Source organism: Sceloporus undulatus, chromosome 1 (genome assembly GCF_019175285.1).
Source record: "Sceloporus undulatus isolate JIND9_A2432 ecotype Alabama chromosome 1, SceUnd_v1.1, whole genome shotgun sequence".
NCBI classification, from domain to species: Eukaryota; Metazoa; Chordata; class Lepidosauria; order Squamata; family Phrynosomatidae; genus Sceloporus; species Sceloporus undulatus.
Genome location: NC_056522.1, coordinates 237,149,372 through 237,176,636, shown reverse-complemented (window position 1 = coordinate 237,176,636; position 27,265 = coordinate 237,149,372). Strand labels below are relative to the sequence as shown.

At 40.7% G+C, this 27,265-nt stretch overlaps 2 protein-coding genes across 4 annotated transcripts in view; one reads left to right on the top strand and one right to left on the bottom strand.

The window, feature by feature from the left end:
- The window catches only part of OSBPL11 (oxysterol binding protein like 11), a 65,192-nt gene extending 37,967 nt beyond the window's left edge, over positions 1–27,225 (bottom strand). The window contains exon 1 of the mRNA XM_042474214.1: positions 26,098–27,225. Within this exon, the coding sequence (XP_042330148.1) occupies positions 26,098–26,327 (230 nt within the window). The 5' untranslated portion in view covers positions 26,328–27,225. The remainder of the gene's footprint in view (positions 1–26,097) is intronic.
- The window catches only part of LOC121934125 (glycerol-3-phosphate dehydrogenase 1-like protein), a 65,376-nt gene continuing 42,714 nt past the window's right edge, over positions 4,604–27,265 (top strand). Inside the window, exons 1-2 of one of the 3 annotated variants that reach the window (XM_042474240.1) lie at positions 4,604–4,658; positions 14,362–14,418. The gene's annotated coding sequence lies outside the window, so the exon portion shown is untranslated. Of the gene's footprint in view, positions 4,659–14,361; positions 14,419–27,265 lie in introns of those variants that run through there. The other 2 variants (XM_042474223.1, XM_042474232.1) reach the window with 2 other exon arrangements.

Genomic DNA, 27,265 nt, shown 5'->3' with positions numbered 1-27,265 from the left:
TGGGGGCAGCAGAAGAACAATGCAACTGTCATGGCACAATTCGTACAGCACTGTGCCCACAACTAGGAGAGATGAGGGTGTGGACTGCTCCCAAGAGACAGGCACAGACTTTCATGCCTTCCTTGGCAACTGTCCATGCTTCACATTTTGAAACCCATTGATCTAATGCAATGAACTTTACAAAACAGCTCTGTTCTAAAAACAGTAAAAATTATTTATATCACAGGCAGGAAATGCAACATCAGAACTACTGTGAAGTACCATTAGGAAAAAACAGAGCTCCAATCCTGTGGTTCAGCAATAAAACTACTGTACAGATCTATGGCAACCCATATTCCTAAGTACTGCTGCCTAGCCCTTGTCAAAATCAAAACACAAAAGGAGGAATCTTGCTGGAAAGAAAGCAATCAGATAAACAAATATTACTGTCTTCTCAGTGCTGAGCAAGTCTGGAACGAATGAACAACTTCCAATCAATTTGCAGCTTTGCTACAAATCAATTACATGACTTACTGATGTGTACTACTTAGTAAGTAGATTTCCTGTCACTCTTTGAACCAGTTCTGTAATATTCTTGGAAGATAAATTATAGCAAAACAGAACAAACAAACCAGGGTAAATAAAAGTTAATCTCGTCTCAGTTATAAAAACAGACACATTTTAAACTAAAAAAGTGGTAACCCTTTCCCCAACTTAGTGCTCTCCAGATACTTTGGACTGTAACACCATCATCCCAAATTAGCACAATCAATCTGTTGCATTGGCTGAGGCTGAAGAGTATTCTATTGAGTATATTTGGAAGGTATCATGTTGGACTGCCTTAGAACTCAGGATTTCTCATTCTGTATGTGTGAAGAACTTTCTGAAGAACACAACCTAGCCTCAAATGACAGTCTAACGAAGCAGTTCCAGGAACTAATCTAAACTAGAGATTCCTTGCTGAATCTATTTTTCACACAGAACTCACTCCTGAAAGGTATTAATGCATCTATGCTCTTTTCCATATCACAGATAGGATCTTCTGAAGCCCTACTAGGTCTTCTACAGCAGCATGCAGCTCCAAGGGCCACTTCACATAGTATGTGGTAGCAAATGAACATGTATTACCTGTGCACACAGCCAGAAACAATGGCCAATTTCAGCTTTTAGATGCACATTTTTGCATAGAATCATAGGCGGGATACAAACCGCCGCTTTGCGGCGCTTCCCCGCCACCGCCGTTTGCTCCACGCGGGAGCCGCAGCAGCCAAACCGCGCGACTGCCGCGCGGAGCAAAAAAGAAGCTCCATTTTGGAGCTTCTTCTTGCGGCGCACTGATGATGTCGCGAAGCGCCGCCGGCGCATTCGCGACGTCATAGGCGCCGTGACACGTCTGGACGCTATGCGTCCAGTACGTAAAGATGGCGGCGCCCATGTAGAAGGGGCGCCGCCATCTTGTACGTATAGGATACGTACTAGGGTTAGGGGGGTGCGGAAGCACCGCCCCTTCATAACCCTAGTACGTATCCTATACGTACTATATGGCGGTTTGTATCCCGCCATAGAACTGTAGAATTGGAAGAGACCACAAGAGCCATCCAGTCCAACCTCCTGCCATGCAGGAAATCTCAGTCAAAGCATCCCAGCCAGATGGCCAACATGTACACAACTCATTTAGGCTGCCACCTTTTATATGTTTAATTAACAGTAAGCCCTGCTGAATTCAAAGGATTCTGTTGGTGAGTAAAAATGGAAAGAACTGCATTGTTCTCTTTGTATTCTGTGGTCAAGTTTGTTAAAGATTAAAATTTAAAATATGCACCTGAGGGAGGTGTGGGATTCACATTCAGAATAAATTACTCAGATGAAACCCTTACAGGACCTGTGGCTCCTAGGTCAAAAAGGAGTTTAGCTGCTGATAAGATATTACTACTATTTCAGTCATCATGATAATGCTAACAGCTTTGATCTTAACTACTTTGGTCCTAAAAGTTCTTCAAGAGATAGGATAACTTCACTTGTTTACTTAAACTAGGACTCAAATCTGCCAACAAAGTGAAAACATCACCATGCAGCAATTTCAATGGAAGTTTAAATCAGGGCTGAGATACCTGTGGCATTACAGATATTACTGGATTCCAGCTCGCATCAGCCCAAGACAGCCTTGACCAATGGTGAGAGGTACTGTAATAGGATTTGTTGTTGTTCATCCTATCCAATTTCCAGCCAGGTTCCCCACTTATGATCTATGTATTAAATGCATAGACCATTTGCTTTCTTAAAAAAATCAAAAACAAAACCCCAAGTACAAGGAAGTATCATCCTCAGAGAGTGAGGTTTGAAGCAAATAGTATCTGGGCCAGGTTCTTGGAGAGGAGCATCCTACCAACCCTTGTCAGCTTGATCATTGACCTTGAAGGTAAATAAATGCAAGCAGAAGGGGATAGGCTGGCTGCATCCAGGAAGTGATTAATGACTGTTTGAGAGAAGAAGTTACCTGAGTCATCTTGAACGAGGCAGTCATGAAAATTGTTCCCAAAGAAAACCAGTCCAACCTACTAGCAACATTAATGCTCAAATATCAATATATTCTTTTGGGGCAAGATACTTGAGCAGATGTGGCTACATAGTTTCAGGTACAGTTTATCTGAACCAATTTCAGTCTGGTTTTGAGGTACAGAGATCATTTTGGTCACATGAAAAACCTATGCAAAAAGGAGAATGGCAAATGAAACTCTGCTAATCTTTCTGGACCTGTCAGTGGCTTGCAGGGTTGTTGTGGCAACCTTCTGGACAGAATGGAGTCAATGATCTTACTTTCACCTAGAGAGCTGGTTCCACAAGGTGGTTCTGGGGAACTAGTGACCAGTTGCATTTCTGCCATGCTATCTTATAGGCCATGTTTTGTTTTCTCTCTCATGTTGAAAGAGGCCCTTCCACAAGATTTGGATAAAGTGCCATTTGTATGCTGATCATGTCTAGGTTTCTCCTTTTCATGAAATTCAGGTGAGACAATGAAAGTACTGAATCAGTGCTTGAAATAAATAATAGAGTAGTCAGTGATTCCCAAACTTTGGTTCCCCAGGAGTTTTGGACTTCATTTCCCAAAAGGGACAGCCACTTTGGCTGACAGTCAGGAATTCTGAGAGCTGAAGTTCAAAACATCTGGACAACAAGAGTTTGAGAACAACTGGAGTAGATGAAGCCTAATAAATTCTCACTAGTCACTACTAAGTTTAAGGTCTGGCAGTCTGAAGTACACTCAGTAGGACTAATCCAAGAGAACATGCATAGGATATGACTCCTAGTGAGACAGATTTTCAGCTTGTCAGACTCAGACAGTTGCTTCTGAGATGTTTACTAAATGAGAGGGCATATGTGATTACTCATTTCAGGAACAGATGCTTGAAGTGATTGGGTAAGTATGCCAAATCATGCTGTTTTCCCAGTGCTGGGCAGCTTAAACAGCACTAAACAACCTTCTGCCACACTAGTATGACAAATCTTATATGCCAGTTCAGATTCTCAAGCCCCAGAAGGTCATCATTACAACTCTGAAAGCAGTGGTCCGAAGGGACTTTGGACTTTAGCTCCCAGAATCCCAGACTATTGGCCAGCATGGCTGAGGCTTCTGGGAGCTGAAGCCCAAAATCTCATAAGGGGCAGTTTGGAAGCCATGGTTTTAGAGAGTCATCTTCAGTTTCTGGAGGGTCACAGAGGTGCATTATATGTAGGTATGCGTTATTTCTATAATAGTGTGCATGCACGTTACAGATTGTTCTTTTGCAAACAAGTCAACAAATACACAGTGGTTTAAATGTAGCCTTAGGAGAAAATACATCCATACTGTTAAGCATACAATCTAAAGTTCTCACAGCAGCTGACTACTTAACATAATACAACAAGCGACTATTTCTGTGAAGACTGGGATTGGCTCAAATACATTTTTTTATTCATTCATTTATTTATTTGATTTATATCACATTTTTCTCCTGGGATCCAAGATGGTTATGTAATGCAAGCTCTCAGATGCAAGAAAGAGAGAGTGAAGTTGCTTACTGCTTTGAATAGGAAAAACTGAAACAACATGAACATAAAAATAAGAAACAACAGAAGAAAGGAATAAAAGAAACTTAGAAGAATGTGAAATCATCTAAAGCAGCATGAAAAGCATGTTGGAAAATGAAAAAAAATGAACCCAATATATCAGTCACCATACTAGACTATAGCCTATTGAAATGAATGCTAGTTTCTTCTCTTTATGCACTTAAGATCCAGATCAGAACTGCACAGAAAGTGTTGGTTGGGTAAGTTAAACATAAGACAAATATATATCATAGGCATGCCACCTTAGGACAACAGAAAGGAAAGTTACTAAGGTGGCGGAGTCACAGAAACAAAGTTTTCATCAAGGTCACAGAAGACAGATTTTCAGAAACTGTTGCCTTAAATAGAGTACCCAAAAGCATTTCAACCAATAACTTCACAGGATGGAAACCTAGCCAAAAGGTGGGAGGGAGTACCCTGTTGATTGGCAGTTTATTCTTGATGTCACAATCCATCCCATCACCCAACTATGAGCTGTTTTCTGAGATTCAGTAAAAAAAAATATTGAAGAGCTGGACTGAAGAAAGAGCAGAGGGGAAACCACCATGCCTGCCTCAACACAGAACCTTTAGGTAAGGATTCTTAAACCAGAAACAAAAAAGAACCTTGAAGACTTGCATACATTGTTGTGGCATCAGCTTTTGTCACCCAAAGCTCACTTGGTCAGATTTTTAAAGTAATAATCTTTAAAAAACAGCTTGATTGAAGGTCAGGAGGGTGCTCTGGATTCACAAGTCTCATGTTATAGTTTTCAGCCCATCCAGTTGTAAATGGGAAGCTGACTTACAGGTTGTAAAGGTCAAAGAACACTGAGGGAAAAGATCACTGGTTGGTCAGCAGGCCAGGCTCATGTGCCAGAAGATCCACACCCTTAATCACACCAGTCCCAAATTAAATAGCTCTTAATTGTTTACTTCACGAAGTAAAGTCTAGAGAAGGAAATCTGGAGAGCAGTAAAAGAAATAAAAAAATAAAATGACTTTCACAAACAGGATCCAAGAGAAATCTCTCTAAATCAAAATCAGAACACAAGACTGTACGTGAGCAAATTAGTATGAAAACAGAATAGTACAGGAGGCAAGAGATGACTTTGGTGTTGCTGTTTTTGAAGTGATGGAAAGAAGTAGCCATCAAGAAATTATGCATACAAACCACCTGACTCATCAGAACATCAAGAGCTCTCAATTTAATGGAAGTTTTGGCAAAGCCTCAAGAGCCCAATCTCCATTAGACCAATTATTAGTACCTACAGAATTCAAGTGCACTGTACAATTCCCTAAGGTGAGGAAACTGCGGGTTAAAAACTAGCAAAAGCCAATCTATTGTAAAGTCAACATGGAATTAAACTCCAGCTATGTTGAGGTAACTAGCATCTCAATTTGTATTTATATGTGGCCTTGAAAACTACACAGCACAACCTGTTTATGAAGGGCTATAACATGCAACTCATTTTGCCAGAAGTCTCGCATAAATATGGTTCAAACATTTTCCCTAATAGCAGATTCACTCTAAGATCTCCATTATTTTTATTTATTTACTACTGCCTTCCTCCCAAAATACAATCCAAGGAGGTTTACAGCATATATTAAAACATAATACATCTAAAAGAAAAATAATAGTTAAAACAATTGAGCTCTATTAAATAAACTACATTGGGGCCTTGGTTTCTTCCAGGGATTTGGTTCCCGAACACACCATGGATGCCAAAATCCATGGAAGCTCAAGTCCCAATATATACAATGGCACTGTACCATGGTGCCCCTTATATGAAATGGCAAAATCAAGGTATAATTTTTGGAATTTAAAAATATATATATTTTCAGGCTGGAGATGGTTGAATGCATGAATGCAGAATCCATAGATATGGAGGGCAGACTGTATTCGAAAACAGCACTAAATGAAAAACAATTTTAAAGCATTTAAAGCATAACAGATGTGGGGGGGGGGAGGCAAAAGAGTACAGCACAACTGTCGCATTAAAAACTCTTCTGCAGCGACCCATTAATGGCCAAAAGGCTGCCTAAATAAAAAGGTCTTTTCCTGCTGGCAGAAGGAGAGATAGGGCTTGCCTAGCCTTCCAAGGAATGGAGTTCCACACCCTGGGAGAAGGCCTTCTCCTGTATCATCCCCAATAGTAGGACTGAAACAAGACCTTCCCCTGAAGATTCTAGGCAAGCCTAAAGAGGGAGAATCTTTCACAGTTTTGAAGCTACAGTGAACTAACCTTGACTTTCCCTTTTTTTTTCTTTTTTTTTTTTACAATGGGGTACAAGAATCCTGGCAACTGGGGCCCAGAAATACAGCCAACCCTCCATATCCACGGATTCAAGCATCCACAGCTTGAAAGTATATTATTTTAAATATATGAATTCAAAAAAGCAAATCTTTATTTTTCCATTTTATTTAATGGGACTTGAGTATCCACAGATTTTGGTGTCCATGGGGTGGGGGGGTGGGGGGAGATCCTGGTACCAAACCCCAGCAAATACCTAGGGCCGCCTGTATAAAATACAAAGTGATCCCTACATCACTGAGGGCCCATTCACATTACATAGTTATAGCACTATAATTCCACTTTAACTGCCATGGTTCCATCCTACAGAATCCTGGGACTTCGGAGAAGCATTTAAAATTCTCAGCCAGAGGACTCTAGTTTCTACCAAACTACAAACCTCAGGATTCCACAGGCCAAGCTATGGTTTTTAAAGCAGAATACTAGCGCTATAAATGTATAGTGTGAAATGGCCTTAAGACAAACCAAGCCAAATGCACAGATGAGAATTCTATCTCCATGTCCTGCTCACAGGGTTCTTGAACCTATCTAGCTAGTTAGCTGTTGGATCCAGCAGAGCTCTTACAGTCGTAAGACTGGATCTCTTTTTCCGTCCCACAAAAGGCCATTATTATGTTGGGAGCTAGAATTCTGAAATATTTTCCAGCCCTGGCCTATGTACTTCTGCTGTGTGGAAAAGAACAGCATTTTTAAAAAACAAAAACTGCCCACAAATGAATCTGTATTTAGCAGCATTGCTGTAAGGTTTAAGTCAGTTAAAGTAGTTTTCACATAAAACTGATGAATTGAATTGATAATGTATGACAAACTGAAGCAGATCAGATCAAACGTCTGCCTAGTCCAGCTTTCTGTTCTCACAGGGGCCAACCACAAACTTATAAGAAACCCAGAAGTAGGAGATGAGGACAAGAGCACCTTTCCATCTGTGTTCCTTAGCAGCTGAGACATAGAGGCGTACTGACTGTGACAGTGGAGATAATACATAGCCATCATAACTAGTAACCATTGATCGCCTTATCTCTGAATCTGTACAATCTCTTTTAGATTAACTGAGAACAACGGGAAGCTGTATTTCCTTTTATCTCCTATAGTTTAGCTTCATAGGATGGCCTTAAATTCTAGCATTAAGAATGGTAAAATTTGTTTTAACTACACTATGTAAATCTAATCCACATCATAACAACTGTACCATGAGCTGTTTACCAAGGAATGCCTGTCATTACATATTATCTCATTTCACTGGTATCAAATCACATATATTTATGCCCTAATATAAAAATTAGAAACAGTTCTCAAATTTGTCAGAACACAGCAAACTTCCCCCCCCAAAAAAGTTACAATCATTCCTCTTACTATTACGTAATGCATAACTATTATAATTATTAGACTAGAACTAATGTGTAGTGTGTTATAGTCCCATACACCTATCTCTATCTGTGATTGATTATCAAATTCTGAATAAATTTTAGTCTTATAAAACAAACAGGAAGAGAACATAGAGAGATTATACAAAAAAACTAGTTGTAGAGATAATTTACTGTTCATAGTATACAGTACTTCTAGCTTTTTGAGTATTAGTTGGTGCAATAAAAGGCATCTATACATTTTTAAACACAATTTTAAATTCTAATTATTATTTTAGGTGGCAAGCAACAGCACTGTTCAAATCAATTTGAAAGTCACATTCTTTGGATGGATTTTTGCCATGGCAGAAAGCCAACTTTCCATTTCAATCTGGCTTCAGGCCTTATTATGGAAGGGAGCTTGCCCTTGTCACCTTGGTGGACAACCTACACCAAGAACTGAAGTGTGGTTCTGCTAGACAACTCAGTGGCTTTTTCATATTATTTACAGTAGTATCCTAAGGCAATGGCAAACTTCCATTGAATAAATGTTGCCAAGAAAACCCTAAGACAGAATCATTATACGTTGAGGTCAACTTGAAGACACATGACAATAACAATGAAATGGGAGAGTAAAGACAGAATCTTAGCCCCAAAACACATGAGTCAAATAAGGCAGCTTATGGCTGTTGGGGGGGTGGCGGTGTTCAAACAATGCATGCCCCCAAAGTGGAGCAGATTAAATCCAACTCTTAGCAGTACCATTTGGGACTGCCCTAATTCCAAAGCGGACCATGCGGTCGCTACAGTCCCAGTGCATTGTGGCTGGAGCAGCCTCTGGATGCTCTTTCTGGGCCGTATGTTCTGGTCCATAGTCTCAGTGGCTCTTAGGAACAAAGAATGTTCTCTTCAATTTGAAAATTAGAGTACTGATAATTAATATCAGTTGTGTTCAGTGGCTCCTCCACATTCTTTGGGGTTATGGGCACAGGACCCCTGTGAAAGTGGAAAAACCACACATTAAAAACAAGACTGGTTTTTTTTACCTGAGAGAACACCTCTATAGAAATCTCTAGGTCCTCCAGTGTAACTCTATGGTCAATTTCTAGTTGCACCCTAATGGAGGACCTAGAGATTACTGGATAGAATATAGCAATTCAATCCGTGAATATTCAGATCCACAAAAGTCAACACTGCAAATCTGAAGGGACTGACTGTACTTCATGTTCTTAATGGACTCCTTTCCATCTTCTCTTCCTTTCCCTTCTCCTAACTCATACACAAAATCACAAGCCCATTTATGATTGTTGTTAACTCATTATATATGAACGTAACCTAGAGGTCAGTTTAAAAGCTTCAAATGGTTCAGAAGAGAGGCCTTAATAAAATTATTAGATTAGAGAAGGCCCATTAAATCAACACATTGAATCTCACAGATTTAATGGGTCTACTCTAGTCCAGACTAACAACTGGATTTCGATCACAGATACCAGGCTGCTGACTGGAGTACATCATTCAGAAGATGTAGGCTGTTAAAACTGTCACTGATTTTCATTGTTTTTCTGGTTTGAGTCTAAGATGCTGGCTTTGAATATTAAAAGCCAAAGGATGAAACCAATGTATGACTGTCTTTTCTCATCTGAATCTGCCCCAAATTGAGAGTTTATATCAGGGGTAGGCAACCTGCGGCCCGTGGGCCGGATGCGGCCCGGCGAGGCCTTGGGACCGGCCCCAGCCTGGTCCTGCTGCCAATTGCCGCCGGGGCCTTTGGGGGGCAATTGTCTATAGAAGCCTCAGAAACATGCATTTATATTAACATTTTTTAAAAAATCAGCAAATTTTTTCACGTGTCCTCCATTTTTTTAAAAAAAGTGTCTTCCATTTGAAAATTTTGTCCTACATTTGTCCTAGTTTATTTATTTATTTAATTTTTTAAAAAATTATTTATTTTTTGGCTTTGGCCCCCCCAGTTGTCTGAGGGACAGCAACCCGGCCCCCGGCTCAAAAAGGTTGCCTACCCCTGGTTTATATAGTTAAACCATACAGGGCAAATTACATCTCTGCATTATAAAACCTGGATATTCTAAATATCAGCAAAAATCTAGGAGATCATACAGTCTAAAGTTGAATATAGACCAGCTATCTGCTGTCTTATTTTCTGACAAATACAGTGGGTCCTTTATATCAACTGGGGTATGGTTCCAGGACTCCCCATGGATACCAAATTCCGTGATATATTTCCATGGATACCAAAATCCTTTGGTATATAAAGTCCCAGTTATACACAAGAGCATAGTAAAATGCTGTTCCTTATATAAAATGGCAAAATCAAGGCTTGCTTTTTTGATTTCTGATTTTATTTTGTTATTTTTATTTTCTGGAGGGAGAATGTTTTCAAGCCATGGATGACTGAATCTATGGATGCAAAATCTGTGGATATGGAGGACTGACTGTGTGTTACAATATTAATAAGATAATGCAGTTTAAAGAATTTCTCTTCTTGCTTAAATTTCTGTTTCTTATTAATGTTTGTTTTATTGCAATGCCTACTTCCTTTGCTTCTTTAAATACATCCTATTAATTGAGGAAACTGAAGGAATTTTGCTTTTCCTTTTGTGAAAATCCATCATTTCTCTATGAAGACTATTTTTTAAATTCTCCATTTAAACAAATCACTTAAGGGCAAGCAACCTGCAACACATAGTCAGCACACAGGAGCCAATTTGATTTTTCTGGCTGTTCTCTAAACCAGTCCCCCACAAAGTGGAGATCACTGGACCAGTGGCATCACCCTGTGCAGTATTTATGGTGTCACCCCCCCCCCCCACTGACCTCCTCCCATACCACACCATACAGAATCCTTAGTAATGTTTTTTGTACTAATTTTATTCATCAGTCGTAATTCCCATATATCACTGAAGCAACTTCAGGCTGATTTTGTTACTGAATACTGATTATAAAGTATTTGTGTATATCTTAGCTAGGAGGGACGCTGTGGGAATAAGTGAGAGAGAATGGGTGACCTGAAGGGTCTTTGCAAGGGGAATGTTTGAATAAAAATCCACACTAGCCCCAGCACCACTTCCAACTTTCAATGTTAGCAACAACAAAAAAATGCATTACAGGACCACAGTTCCATCCCAACCTGCAATATGGGAGAAAGTGGATTGTATCTGCACTGGAGTTTATATTGGCAGAGCTACAGTATTTTTTTTTAAATTAAAACACTATAAATAAACTCAGATTTCATACACAAAATAAGACCTGAGAGAAAAAGAACAAAATCTCCTGCACTGCTGCTCTCTTCTGGCGAACAATTATAGCCGTATTAAAATTCTCCATGACTTCTTATGGGACACTCTTATTTCTGCCCTGGGGGACATTTAAAAATGGCTACTCCAATGTGAGCTTAGAAACTGGCTATGTAAAGCAATAAGATGCCTCAGTTTGGTTTAAAAGGCAGGCTGGAGATACATTTTGTGTAAGAGAAGAAGAGGGTACTGGAAGAATAGAGAGTGTGTGTGTTTGAGGAGGTTATGTGTACTGCTGCTGGTTTTATGAATACCTTACAGGAGTGTGGGAGAGAAGGAAGCACTATTATGTTCATAAAGGGTATGTATAATAGAAATCACTAGCAGACAGTACTTTTACTTGGTTCCCATGTGCTTAGAAACCCATAGAAGCTTTTCTCCATTTTGTAATCTATTAAAAATAGATTCTCTATTTTATGTTAGTTGTCAATATGCTTGAAGAAAAACAGGCATGTGTGGGTACACATAATGTTCAAGATTTGTCACATCATGTAACCATAATTCAAGAAGGATTACAGTTTTGCTAAACCTCACATCTCTAATGTTTCAGTAGCAGGAATTTCAGTCCAAGCAAACATAAAAAAGAAAAACATCCACATCTGAAGCTGAGGATTTCAGATTTGATTCAAAACTTTATTTCTGATATTGAATTCCAGTATCTTACATAGCTTTAGACTACTAATGCACAAGGCCTTTGAGCCTCTCAGGTGGGACATATGAATATATACTAAGTTATATTATAATGTGATTGTTGTGATCATTAAAAAAGGTCTATGCTATAGTAATCCACACTCTAAAAATTACAGGACTTATGGGAGAAATATGGTTAGGTGCACGTCTAAAAATATATTACTTATTATTTAAGCTATTTATTTAACCTGCCACAAATCTTAATCTTCTGAAAATAAAATCAGCTGAGTCTTGGGAGTTTTTCTGCCTGCAATCAGTTTCTTTTACCAACACCACTGCTGCACTGACAGAAAACACTTGCTAGGTTTAGACTTTTAGGAGCAGCAGCAGCAAAGCATTGTTGTTTTTGTGTGCCTACAAGTAATTTCGGACTTATGGCAACTCTAAGGCGGTTTTCTTGGCAGATTTGGTCAGCGGAAGTTTGTTGTTGCCTTTCCCTGAGGCTGAGAGACTATGGCGCTTTACAGACAGGCCCTATGGGGAGCCGTCATTACGTGCGAGGGGGGGCACTTCCAGACGCGACTCGCCCCTCGCATGTGACAAGGGTGTCAAAATGGTGGCGCCCTGTTCACACGGGCGCCATTTTGATGTGATGAACGCTTAGCGTCAGTCACGTCGTGGCGCCATTGGGTGCTGCAGAAAGAACCTGCTTTTTGCTGGTTCTTTTTGCTCCATGAGGGAGCCGTGTGGTTTGTCCGCTGCGGCTCCCTCGCGTAGCAAAGCAAGGCACTGGGAGATCGTCCTTTTTGGACGGTCTGTATCCCGCCTATGACTTGCCTGAGATCACCCAGTTGGTTTCATGGCAGAGCTGGGAATCGAACACTCAAATCACTATAGCAATAGCAGTTACATTTCTAAACCCCTTCATAGTGAACTCAGCACTCTCTAAGCAGTTTATAATCTGTAAACTAATTGCCCACAACAAACTGGGTGCTCATTTCACAGACCTATGAAATGATGGAAGACTGAGTCAACCCGGAGTCCTCTGGAACTGAACTCACAAAGTTGTGGCTGCAGTACCTACATTTAACCACTGCCCCCCCCCCCGGGCTCCTATGTCATGGTGGCTCTCAGCAGCAATGCTACACCTCCCCATATTGCAGGAGTTGGAGTTTGGCTGGGGTGCATTGGTAGGAGAAAAGAGTAGGAGGGGAAAGAAGAGGGCATGGAATGAAGCAGAATTCCCAGGAAGTACGTTTTCAGAAGGTTTGGTCTCAACAAAATGCATGTAGTGATGGTGGTTGGTGTGTGGGGGGAGAAGAAAAGCAAAAATTGTGATGGGAGATGATGGGGCAAAACAGAAAGAGAAGAGGCAGAGGAATGTGCAGAGAGGCAACAAGCATTCACCGGGCCCAGAAAATTGCCTTGTGGAAGGACTGGCTCCTAGGTTTGGTGCAGCTGGTGCAAAACTATAAGAAATGAACTGCTGAGGTTCTTCCTTTTTGCACTGTGGCAGTTGAGAGGTGAGAAGTAGGCTGGCTTTTGGTCCTCAAGTCTTTCTCTGCTCATCTTATCATCCCACACAGCAAAAGTTACGAAGCAATGATGAACACTCCCTCAAACCCACACAGCTAATGAACTGAACAACGAAGAAGAGGGAGGCAGGGCTGCCACTTAAAAGCTGAGATACAGGGAGGTGCCAATCTGTCAGTTTTGAATGCTCAAGATGGGAAGAGTATTGTAAGAAATTAATAGTTCATGTTCTGTGCAACACTGGGGGAAAAAACTAGTTTTTTTTTTAAACAAAAAACACACCAAACCCCATGTTTTTTGGTTTAAACCAGGTTTTTTGAATTAATGTGCAGTACTACACTAATATAGGACTAAATCAGGAAATTAAGTAGAAAAATGCAGTTCAGATGAAATGGAGACTAGCTTAAATAATTGTTTTAAAAGTGCTCTTTTAAAGCAAGTTGTTTGGGCTGAACATATATTAACTGTAGGATTTGTTTCTGAATGGCATTTCTTTCACTATATAATAAAGTGATTAAAAGGAGGCAAGTGACACTGGATACTGATATAACAATGAACAACTGCCAATAAACTATTAAAGTTAACATGTTTAAATTCAAATACTCATTGCTGTTCTTGTAAGGTTGAAAAATAATAACCGGGGGGGGGGGGGAGGCTTGAAGGCACACAACAAGAACAAAAGAATAGTCAGGTTTTTTTTAAATGAAACATTCAATTTAAAAAATGGAGTGTTTTTTTTAAAAAAGTCCATTGGTTTAAACCATGATTTAAAACAATCTGGTTTAAACCAGCCAGCATTGGTTTTGTGACTAGTATTCCTCAATTAATTGTGTTATTGGCAATTATAAAAACACACTTTATAGCAGAACTTACTGTACACAGCTGGTCAGCTCACCAATCCACTCAGCTCATTACTGTGCCTCAGGACTATAGACTGGCAGTTGCTCTCCAGAGCCTTTTCGTAGCCCTGCCTGAGTATGCCAAGGACTGATGTTTAGGTCATCTCCATGTAAAGCATTTGCTTTTTCACTCTACTTCAGCCACTTCCTAAATACAGTATTCTGGTGCATATGCCCTTCAAAATGTATCTTGTAACATTTCTTTTAAATGGAACAGGGACACATATTAAGACGCATGACTTATTGTGTTATGCTTTGTTTTTCAGTCACAAATTACACCATCGCCTTAAGAATCTCATCTACTGAAAGATCTCTTTCTGAAGGTCAGTACAGTTGTTTTTCAGCAAAATGATTTTTTAAACCCATGCCATGGAGATTACAATTTCTCCGACTAGCAAAGACAAACCACGTGGCTGTAATATTGCTAGGAAAAGAGAGCTAGAATTTAGCATTACTCTGTCCTGTGCCAATTCCAGAATCGCATAGCCAATTCCCTTTTTGAAATCAAATGCAGAATACTCCTTTTTGCCAAAGCATGGAGGCAGTGACTATGCCCAGATAATGGTTTTTCAGAGAGCTGGAGGGCAGGTTGTAGAATTGTCATTTTCTTCAGTATTCATGTTCATTTTTCCTGTGTGGCCATGATCTGGGGCAGTGCTTCCCAAAGTCAGTGGTACACCATCCTCCACAAGCAGTGGAAAGTTCCAGATGGATGATGAGGTTAAAAAGGACAATGGGGGCAGTGAGGAAAAAGGGGGCAGCAGGGGGGATTCTGTCAAAATAAAAGTGTGTAGGAAAGGCAAAAAGAGCCAGCAGCTTTTTGGATCATGATGGGTAGGAAGTGTTAGAGCAGGGGTAGGCAACCTTTTTGAGCTGGGGGCCGGGTTGCTGTCCCTCAGACAACTGGGGGGCCGAAGCCAAAAAATAAATAATTAAATAATTTTTAATAAATAAATAAATAAATAAACTGGGACAAATGTAGGACAAACATTTCAAAAAATGGAGGACACCTTTTTTTAAAAATGGAGGACACGCTAAAAAAAATTGCTGATTTTTTAAAAAATGTTAATATAAATACATGTTTCTGAGGCTTCCATAGACAATTGCCCCCCTTGCCTGCCGCTTGCTTGCCTCCTCCTGATAGGCCAAAGGTCCCATGCCCTCACGCGAGAGGCCAAAGGCTCCAGCGGCAATCGGTGGCAGGACTGGGCTGGGGCCGGTCCCAAGGCCTTGCCGGGCCACATCTGGCCCGCGGACCGCAGGTTGCCTACTCCTGTGTTAGAGCATGTGGAGGCAGGGAGAAATGGCAGCAAAAGGAATTTTCACATTTAGGAACCTGCTTAAGCTTTGTGAACTTTGCTGGGACTTGACTGGCTGGTTGGATTTACATTAATGCTCCTGCTTACATTTGTTGGACAGGTTGAGAAAAGAGGTAGCAGAAGAAACAATGTTTGGAGGGGGGCAAGGTGAAGCTATGGGGGGAAAGCACGGCTCTGGGAAAGGATGGAAAGGTGTATCTGGAGTCAGTTCTTTGCTTCTCTTGGACTGAAAGTCTTTGATGTCTGGGGGGGAAATTGCGAAGCCAGCTGTGTCCCTCTGCCCCAGTGAAGAAGGATTGAGAGTCCTTCCTCACTGGGGAGAAGTGTCTCCCTTTGCACCCAGTCACCTTGGAAGCAGCAACTGAACAGGTGGTCAAAAAGTGACAAAGAAGCCTCTCATATGTGCCAGCCTATGCTGCAAGCTGCTTGGTGGCTGCGGTACAAATATTAGACCTAATATATGAAGAAATAGATGTTGTCAGGGCACTAGGGTTGTCATCCAAGAGGAAAGGGGGTAGTAGCCTGAAAATGTTTGAAGACCATTGCTCTGGGGTATAATTGTTTTTGTGTTTTGTATAATTTCAAGGAGATAGTTGGGAAAAGGTATAACCAGTATTTAGTACTACGGTCAGCACTACAGTAAGTTTATGTGTCTACAGCCATCCATGACAAGCAACACCCTACTCCACCCCCACCATTCCTAACACAATTTGGGAATCATTTTTATCTGTTGTCTGACAGGTAGGGTTTTTTCCAAGTATCACAAGGATATGCACATATAGTCTGTTTTTAAGTGTGGCTGCAGTTATAAGCACAGACCAAGAAATGCATGCTACTGTGTGCAGAACATGTTACCTCTGGCCATCTATAGGGATGGACAGCAAGGAACCCTCTCTCCTACCTTTATTATCAGGCCAAGATGGAGTTTTAAAAGGGACGTTCACCAACCACAGAAGAAGATTCTTATCTTTGTGGAATATTTGAGGGCAATCAAATGTTGTCAAACAGTTTGCCTTCTATTAATCACTTTCCAGTTCTAATTAAACTGCTAAAAAATCTGCCTTACCAAAAGCAACATACTTGCATATGTTTATTGATCACTCATAACTGGTTCACCTATCAATAGGTAGAGCTAAATTAACTGGAAGAAAAACTATTTGTTATGTCCACAACTAAATCATGGTTTTTCTCTCCTTTTACAAGCCAAGAACAGAAAACAACTATAAAACCTTACTCAGACTCTAGTTTGTTAGAAATGCAATAAACCAGGAATTCAGGATTACATGTAACTGGATTTTTTTTATTTTTATTTTTTATTTTTGGCTTCCTTTTCAACTGCTGGTTATTTTAGCTGCTTCCTTGACATTAGAAACCAAACGAGGGTAACTGGGAAGCCTTCATCAGTGTGCTGCATGTGAATAATAAGCTAGAATACCCATTTTACACAAACACACACACAGTCGGCCACTGAGTAGTCAGTTTTCACTGGGCTGTTTCAAGTTCCACACCGGCGGGTGCTTCCTCTAAAGCTGTTTTGTACATCTGCAAATCTTAGGGTTTCCCCAAACATGCTGATTCAAGTTGAGTGTCTCTTATCCAAAAATCCAAAATGCTTCAAAATCAGAATCTTTTTGAGTGTCAACGTGACATTTTGAGGCTTCCATTTTGGAATATTTTGGATTTTGGAATACAAGTGGCATAGTACATACTGTATTTGCAAGACTGGCAAGAGATGAAAGACTGGAAAGAGTCATGGATGAAGAGAGATGTAGGGATCTGTGTAATGACAGGAGGCGTAGATTCATGCCAAGAACTTGGATTCCTGCCATTTCACAAATCCTTGTGTCTCTAGCCAGCCTCGCATCTCTCTCCAGCCTTGCAGATACACTATGTATTATGTTATTTGCATTCCAAAAACCCAAAAGATTCAAACCCCCCCCCCCAAAAAAAATTCCCAACTCCAAAACACTTCTGGTCCCAAGCATTTCAGATAAAGTATACTCAATCTATTTCTCACATGTACTTGGTGCTACTTTGGTGATAGATGTACCATCACACACATCCTGAACATCAGAAATAGAGAGGATAATTTATTTTTTAAATTTAAAGATTCTCAATTTTCATCACTAGCGTACAAAGACATGTTTTACCACTATTCTTTGTTTAATCAGTATTTAGATTGAGAACTGAATTAATACAGATCTCAGAATTATCTTTCAAAGTAGACATCTCAAACATAATGCACTGGAACAACCTTGAAAAGTATGCAGACTAGTAGGTAGAAGCCCAGACTTGGGCTAAAACAAAAGCAGTTGACTCTAGAGTAGAATAGGTTAACCTTCCAAAATTAGCATATGTATGTTAGTTATAATTGTGTCTACTATGCTGGAAACTTTTAGTTAAGGTTGCCTATTCAGTGAGAATTCAAATATGACAATTTGGGACAGAGCTTATGCTGCCTGCTATCATTTTTTTTAATTACAAGGCTGATTTTGAGGTCCTCTCAAGTTGAATATTTAAGATTAAAGTCAAGACAAACTTCCTTTTCAACAAGTTCAGGTTAAACAAGACAAGCAGCTTAAGGTGTATACAGAGCTACTTCTGAGATATATGTTTCAAAAGGATTAATATGTCACCTGCTGTTCTGGCTGCAGAATCTATATGCTATTGTCTGAAATGTACAGAACTATTTCAGTTATATTTTTTATCTGTACTCATATTAGAAAACGTGAAATACACATTCTTGCCATTTCCCCCTGTAGCTATGTTTAAAAGTAGAACTTTCCATCTTAAAATGCAAATTATAGGCAAGCATTTGGCCATTATTTCTGGAACAATAGTAGTATGTATGACAACCTTTCTGGTTTTACTTTTTCCAACTACATGTTTATAGCACTGAAGCGTGAAATAACTTTTGACTAGGTCACTGACTTCTGACAATTCGACAGGGTACTTAAAACCAACTCATATGACTACAAAACGTGTGAAATATGTGTCATCTTGTACTTCTGTAAAAGCACTCAAACAAACAATGTCAGAACTAGAAGGCATTGTAGCATGAACCATTATTTTACCGCAGGAGAAGGCAACTTAGAGGCCTACATTGGATTTGCCCCCTAAAACACATTAGCGGCTGCCTCTGAATTCTGTCATAGCTGGGAAAATCTGTTTTTTCAGTGTAAATGAGTTGTACAAATGCCTGTGCATCCTGTTTGATTATTTGTTTTAAATGGTAGATCATGTAACCATTGTTTAGTGTTACATGCATAAAACTGAAGATCATGCTCTCCTCCTTCTCTGGTACATTCACAAGATCTGAAATATTTGCTTGCATTGTAAGTTAACTGCAATTTGTCATTTCACCCAAACCAATGCAATCTATGATCCACCAAAAAGCCATACCATTATTGGCCAGCCAAAACGCACTAAACACGTAACATAAGCTTTTGAAGCTCCACTGGCTTCTTCATCAGGGAAAAGATGTTTTAAAAAACCATACAGGGGGAAGAAAAAATGACGATGTTGGAGTCATATACATTTTGTACAGATGTGTGTTTGCTATAGTTCCGTTGGTTTGGAAGAATCTCAATGTAGACAGAGGCCACACCTAAACAACAGGAAAGTAAGGACTGGGACTTAACTCTTTCAGGTTTCTATCTCCAACAAAGGTAAACAAAAAAATGTTTTGGATTATAATTGGCTAGGTTTTACCTATACAGCATCTAAAAGTTTTTCCAGATGTACCAGTACAGAGACTTCTTGAGAAATTCAACATTCTCTGCCTAAGAAATATTCTCTGCCGAAGTAAGGGGCCTGAGACAGAGACAACCTAGACCCCAAGAGGAGTCATTTTACTGCTGCTAATGGGATTTACATTGTACTCTCCTATGTCTCCGTCTCCGTGGCGGGTTACAGACCGCCAAAAAATACGTAGTGACTACGTATTAGGGTTAGGAAGGTGTGGTGCTTCTGCACCCCCATAACCCTAATACGTAGTCACTACGTATTTTTTGGCGGTGTCCGTTCCAGACGGCCGCCGCCATGTTTACGTCTTGGACACATAGTGTCCAGATGTGTCCCGGCGCCTATGATGTTGTGAGTGCGCCAGCAGCACCTCGCGGCATCATAGCTGCGCCACAGAAAGAAGCTCCATTTTGGAGCTTCTGTTTTGCTCCATAAGGGAGCTGCGCAGTTTGGCTGCAGTGGCTCCCTCACGGAGCAAACAGCGGCGGCGGCAGACCACCGCAAAGCGGCGGTTTATAGCCCGCCCATATGATCAAAAAGATACCTATATGGAGATCCCTCCTAATCAACTGAACTATAGCAGACACAACATCTATACAAAATGTGGTCCTGTGACTCCAATATTGTCACTTTATTTCTTCCTCCTGTATTTTTAAACATCTTTTGCCTGATGATGAGCCTGGTGAATCTACGAAAGATTGCATTATGTGTTTTGAGCATTTTGGCGGGCCAATAAAGATGATGATGATGATGATGATGATAATAATAAATAATTTCTAGTCCACCCAACCACTAGGAATCTGGGCGGGTTACAACAGTAAAAATACATTACAATAAAATACTAAAGGGTCCCTTCCCAACCCCCTCCCCAATATTAAAACTAGAATTAAACAATTAGAGTTTAAAAACAAGAAAATGCAATACAGCATTAGGTTAAAATTAAAAACAATTTGGTGGGCGGGTATCACTCTTTTTTGGGTTTTGGATTTTGTTTTATATTTCTGTATAGCCACATAGTTACCCCTGAATATTTCCAGTATAACCTATGATCAGTGTAAACTTTGATTTGTTGAAAGAAGCCAAAATAAAACATAGTTTCTGATCTTACTTGAAGACAGTGTTACAGGGAATGGCCTGTGAAGATAAATAAAGCAATATCAAAATGAAAGTGTATTTTGAAGGACTGGCAATCCTCACCTTTCCATGTAAGAAGGGACTGAAAGAGAGATGGCTGTGACTGCCAGTTGTGCCTTTACATTAACTATGGGGAACCCTATGTTGCCTTTGTGAAAAGGAAATTATCCATCATTGTAGATTTTTAAAAAAAAACAAATCTGCATTGGATTTTATTCTGTAAAATTACATGCAGTTAAATTTAATATATTTTCTTCTTCTGTGTTTATCATAAATTCACCTACTGACAACATAGCCATTTATAGTTTCTTCTCTCTTTTTAAGTCACCCTACTGCTGTCTATCTGATATCTTGCGAACAATTTGGGACACAACATTATAGAAAAATGCCATAAATTTCAGGAAGTGCAATGTAACATTATAAGTGACTGCCTGAAGTAATGTTGTGCACACAAGCTGAGAGACTGCTTTAACTGCCTTTGCTCAGTAATAGGGAATCCTGGAAACTGTAGTTTATTGTGACACCAAAGCTCTCTGATGGAGAAGGTTAAAGGTCTCACAAAACTACAGTTCCCTGAATTCCCTATCATTGAGCCAGGGCAGTTAAAGCAGTCTCAAACTGGATTATTTCTGCAGTGTGTTTTTGGGCCTGAGTTGGGCTACAGTAATGTCCTAGCATCTTTTCAACATCCCCTATGCACTTTCTCAGCACTACCCTTGAAAAAGAGGAGCAGTAATGCAGTATTTAGGAAACAGGAAAGGCAACAGTGTTACAAATACTGTCTTAACATTATTTTAATATAATCTAATTAAAGCATGATTTGTGCATGTTTATCAATAATTAAGTTTAACTGAATTCAATAGGCTCCCCCCTCCACCAACAGATTCACATAGATATATCAGGTACTGAACCAGTGCAATTTGGGAATCAATCACTGGGATTTTTGAAGTCATAATTGAATTATGCACACAAATAGTAATTGATAGATAGGTCACAATGTTAGCAATTCAGTTTCACAGATTTCTTTAGTGGAAAGCATTAGTTAAGCTTGAATGTTTTAGTCTGTTCACTGGGCTAGATATCAGATGGCTACAAATATTAGAACTCAATTAAACATAAAACAATGAAAGACTTATATTTAGCTATGTATTCATTTGTGTTTCCTAACTTAAAGAACAGGATATCTAGTAATAATTTGAAATGAAACAAAATAGCTCTTTCAATTCAAGGCATGTACTACTTCACAGGAAACTGCAAACAATGACAGGCATTTGCAAAGCCTTGATGGTATCCACATTTTTAGAAAAACCAAGGAAACTACACCACATTATAACATGTTTGGACTATAATGGCTGTCTGATAAAAAGGAAGTAAGAGAGAACTCTCTCCCTAGAGAAGCCAGGATGGCCCTGTCCCTGCTTTCCTTTCAGTGGCAGGTAAAAACATTTTTGTGCCATCAGGCTTTTTTAAACTGACATGGGTTGGGCTTTTAAATACTGTGCTGTCAAGGCTTGAGTGTAATTTTTAATATATTTTAATATTTTAATGTACGTTTTTAAATTGTTTTTAAAGTTTATATCTATATTTTAAGACTTTTGTATTGTTTTTAATTTGTACCGTTTTAAATTTGTTGTTAACCACCTTGTGTCGCTATATAGGGAGAAAGGTGGGATATAAATCAATAAAACAACAACAACTGTGGATTCGCACCACAGTTTGTACAAAATTGCAGACAGCATGGTTTCCAAAGGGAACTGCGTCTTCTGTTTTATGGAATTAAAAATATAATGCTTCATTCTGTCATAACAGAACAACATGAACGGCAGATACTTCATAGCCTTAATTCTCATCATAAGCTAAAGTGGTTAATGTACTCAATTACTTCGTATGTAAGTCAGGGAAATCTTGGTTTCCCACAAAAAGTCTACTCAGCAATGTCTGCTCCAGACAACATGGTTGCTGTGTGGGAAGGTCTATATAGAATACAGTTGGCCCTCCATTTTCGCAGGGAATTCGTTCCGGATGCCCCGCAAAAACAGAGGCTCACACTTATTCAAGCCCCATCGGCTTCAATGGAGTGCACCCCCATGCATGCGGCACACACATGCACGCCAGGCACATATATACCATTTCAGATAGCGGAGATCGCCCCTCCATGTATATTCCAGGGCGCGGATCTCAGATCCGTGCATTAGGAGAGGGTGACTGTATAGGTTTACAGTAAAACAACTGTTTGCACTTATCCTTCATGTTTTTGTGTACATCATTAATAGTGAAGTATTTTTTTTTGCATTAAAAACATCAAGGACCAATGTATATGTTTGCCACAGATACATTAAACACTTCACAGTAATATACAGAAGGGTATGGTATAAACAAGGCAAAAACCAGCTCCATGGCATGCATTCTTTGAATATTCCAGCATATTTATTAACACACAATCCCATCTTCAATACAAGGGTTATCAAAATACTCACTTGAACACAGGAGCAGGGCCAGACCATGCAAAATATCCCTAATTGTCTTCCATGTGATACACATTACATGGTCCTCCCACTCACAAGTATTTAGGGGGAACATATATAGGAAAAAAGCCTCTGTATATACAAGAGGCCCATAATAAGTCAAGCAAATCATTTTAATAAGACTTGCAAGGTGCTTCTGTTATTTGTTCAAACACCAGTGTATATGTAACAAATCTAATTTCTGCATAAGGCGTAAACTTATGGCATTCATATTTGCTTTTCTGCCTTTACACATCCATGCTCACATCCTGAAGATATATGTAAGAAAACAGACAGAAAAACCTTTCCAACTTTTAGAAGTAGCTCTGTTTCTCTCTCATCATCAACACGTCACTTATCTATTCCACTTTTAAAATATGCAGAAGAGAAAGTAACCTTGGAAGTACAAGACCCTTCAGTTCAAAGGAAGCTGTTTTGAATAACTGTGCCTCCAAAATAGGTTCTCTACCCTACAAACTTAAGCACTTGCAACCGCAGAGTTAGGTTTGGAGTCTATAACTCCACAGTGGAAGTTAGATTTCATCAAAGACTTTCTCAGGTATATTACAGTTCTTAGACCTTTATCACACTAGCGAGATCCTGTGGGAAAACGGGAGTTAAACACAATTTAAGTTAAATTTGAATTTAGCCAAAACTTGCAAATTCGGGGAGTTTATCACACCAAATTGCTTCCAAAATGAAATATCACGACATCACAGTTAACGTGAAATAACACGAAGTTAAACCGCAGTTAAAGCGGAGAAAACTGGCAGCTTTTTACTTTCAGGATGTTCAGAAAGTAAAAAGCTGCCGGTTTTCTCCACTTTAACTGCAGTTTAAATTTGCGTTAATTCATGTTAACTGTGACGTCGTGTGATAAACTTTGGGCATTTCCAGGTTTTCTTCGCCTTAAATCACATTTAACTCCCGTTTTTCCACGGGATCTCGCTAGTGTGGTAAACTTCTTACTCAAGAGTGAGAACCTTGGGTCCTCCAATTAGTTTTGGACCACAGTTCCCAGGTGGCTGATGGGAATTGCAAGCCAAAACATCTAGAGACCTAGAGGTTCTGGGCCTTGTTTTCAGTTATGTTTATGGTCTCTTCTTTCTCACTATAGCAAACCATAACAAAACAACTATCCAAGCTAGACTAGGTAGAAACAAGGTACAGGTTGAGTCTTCCTTATCCAAAATGCTTGGGACCAGAAATGCTTTGGATCTGGAATATCTCCATATACATAACAAGATATCTTGAAGAGAAAAACCAAGTCTAAGCACAAAATTCATGTATGTTTTCTATACACCAGTGGTTCTCAAACTTTTTATCCTATGACCCCCTTTATATCTATATGCGGATGCCACCCCCCCCATGATGTTTGTATATGAATAAAATACAGATGTACCTCAGTTTTCACACCTCCCCCCCACTATGAAAATGGAGACTCGCCAATAATCAAGGCTTGAATGGGGTGTGTGACCACTTGCTTGCGGTGTGCGCCACGGGGGGCATGCCCCATTGAAAATTATGGAGGTCACCCTCCATGAATATTGAAGACTGTGGACCTCAAGTCTGTGAGAAAGGAGGAGCAACTGTACATTCATCCCTCCACATTTGCGGCTTTGACTTTTGTGGCTTTGATTATTCACAGATTTTATTAGTATGTTCTCTCTAGGAATCTCTAGCTTCTCCAGTGCAACTCTATGGTCAACTTTAACCAAAAGTTGCACTGAAGGGCCTAGAGATTTCTAGAAAGAATATACCTAGGCATCTGTATCTCCTCCAGGACAATTCTATGGTCAATGTCCTTCAGATGTTGACCATAGAGTTGTACTGGAGGACCTAGAGATTCCTGGAGAGGTGTTCTCTCAGATAAAAGCAAAGTGTTTTTGTTATTTGCAGTTTTTTCCACTTTCATGGGGGTCCTATGCCCCTAACCCCAGCGAATGTGGAGGGACAAGTGTGTTTTGTTTGTTTAGTGTATGTATTTTTATTCGCACATTCACATATTTTAACATTTCATATACAGTATTTTAAAAAATTTATAAGGAAATAACATTGTTCGAATCAGAATATTTATTTAAATGAATCCGGTATTTCACTCAACGTGTGTGTAAATTTTGCACAAAAGGGTTTAGGAAGAGGAAGAGGAGGGATCAGGCCTCCAAGGTTCACCTCCCTGCCCTTCAGTAACTCTCATGCCCCCTAGTTTGAAAGCCACTGGTATATACTTTATACACACAGCCTGAAAATAATTTTATACACAATGCGAGAACCAACATGGAGTAGTTTGAGTGTTGCACTAAGACTCTGGAGACCAGGGTTCGATTCCTTGCTTGACCATGAAACCCACTGGGTGACCTCAGGCAAGTCACATCCTCTCAGCCTTAGGGGAAGGCAATGGCAAACCTTCTGTGAACAAGAAGAAAACCCCATGATAGGTTTACCTCCTTAAGGTTGCCATAAGTCGGAAACGACTTGAAGGCACACACCACACATATTTTTATACTGTGGTCCATCCACATTCGCTGGGGTTAGGGGCACAGGACCCCTGTTAATGTGGAAAAAACATAAATTAAAAAATGCTATCCTTTTTACCTCAGAGAACACCTCTCTAGGAGTCTTCAGGTCCTACAGTGCAACTCTATGGTCAACATCTTCCACAGAATCACACAGGAGGACCTACAAGTGCCTAGGAAAGTGTTTTCTCTAGGAAGTCTAGGTTCTCCAGCACAACTCTATGGTCAACTTCTGGCTGAGTTGTGTTGGAAGACCTAGGCCTGTTCCAGACAGCCAAAATAAAGCTGCTTCGAGTCACAGTGGAGGTATGGCGTTTCAATGATGCATGCGTCCTAAGTATCCAGAAGCCACACCAAAGCCATGCTCCAGTCTGGAGCGTGGCTTTAGTGCGACTTCTGGACTCTTAGGAAACATGCATCTTTGAAACACCATACCTCCACTGTGACTTGAAGCAGCTTTATTTTGGCTGTCTGGAACAGGCCCTAGAGATTTCTACAAAGAACATATTATTTTTTTAAATTAAAAGTTTGAAATGTGAAGTTCAAATGTTTAAAAAAAAATGCTGTGGCCTCTCCTTTCTCTTCTCACTGAGCTTGGCCCCATTCCCACCATCTTTTAAAGCATTTTAAAGGGCGCAGAGGAGCGCCATGGCTGAGACCTGCCAGAAAGTAGGTGTTTGAGGAGCAGTGGTGTCACCTCCTGGTTGGGGTCCGCGCCCCACTATTGACACCATCGAGGGAGACTCGGTCTGTATTACCCAAAGGCTTCAGGAGGAGAGCTGTACCTGTACTGCCAGCTTTTGGTACTGCTTCCTCCTCTGTTGCTGCTGACCCCAAGGATGCTGCTGCTGCTGGTGCTGGTGCTGCTGCTGCTGCTGCTTTTGCTGGCACAGTTCTGGGCTGGGAGCAAGACCTCCAGCTTGCCTTCGCTCTCTGACACTTTTGTGGCTGTCGTTGTCGTTGTCGCTGCTGTTGTAGCTGTTGCTACTGCTGTGGCAGACTCCGCACTCTGCATGGCCAAGGCTCCCCAGCCACCTCCACCCACAAGTGGCTGGCAGGCCGGCAGGGAGGGAGGCACAACTTCACACCAAGGTTAAAACCACAATGGGAAAGCTGGTGGGGTTGTTATAAACCAATTGTTATCCCCAATGTTGCTCGCAAATGTAGGGTCGCCCAGATGGGGGTTTAAAGAAGAAGAATTAAAGGGTGACTGGGAGGAAGGAGGAGTGTTAAGAGAAACCTCAGGGAAGCATGGAAATTGGGGTTGAAGGAGAGAGAGAGAGAGAGAGGGAAGGATGATGGAAAAGGCCCCCCAAAAGTCCTATTTGTCTTAAAAGGGTGACTGGGAGGAAGCGTTAAAAGAAACCTCAGGGAAATAGGGATTGGGGTTAAAGGGGAGAGAGGGAAGAAAGACCAAAACAGTCCTAAAATTGTAAAGGTTGAATGGGAGGGAGCGTTAAAAGGGAAGCATGGAAGCTGAGATTTATGGGGAGAAAGAGGGGAAAGACCCCCCCCCCAAAAAAAGTCCTAAATTTGTAAAAGGATGAATGGGAAGAAATGTTAAAAGAAGCCCCGGGGGAACCTGGAAACTGGGGCCGAGGGGGAGGGAGAGAGGGCGGGGAGAGAGGCACTTCTGGGGGAGGAAGAGGGGAGGAGAGCGCCCCTGAGCCCCAGGGCCCTCGGGGGGGGGGAGCCCCAGTCTCCCAAGGGAGCCAGGGAGGGGAAGGGCTTGCCTAGCCCACAGTGGCCCAGACAGGGATGCTCCCAGGGAAGGCGGCCTCTCTCCTCCTGGCGCCCCTCTGCCTGCCTTCCTGCCGGCCACAGCCCACACAGCCCCTTCCCGGGCCACCAACAGCCCGCTCTCTCTCAGCCACGGGGGGAAGCAGCGGGCGGGGCGGCCTCCGCGGCCACAGACACCCCTTCCGGGTCACCGTCGCCTCCGCCTCTCGCCCG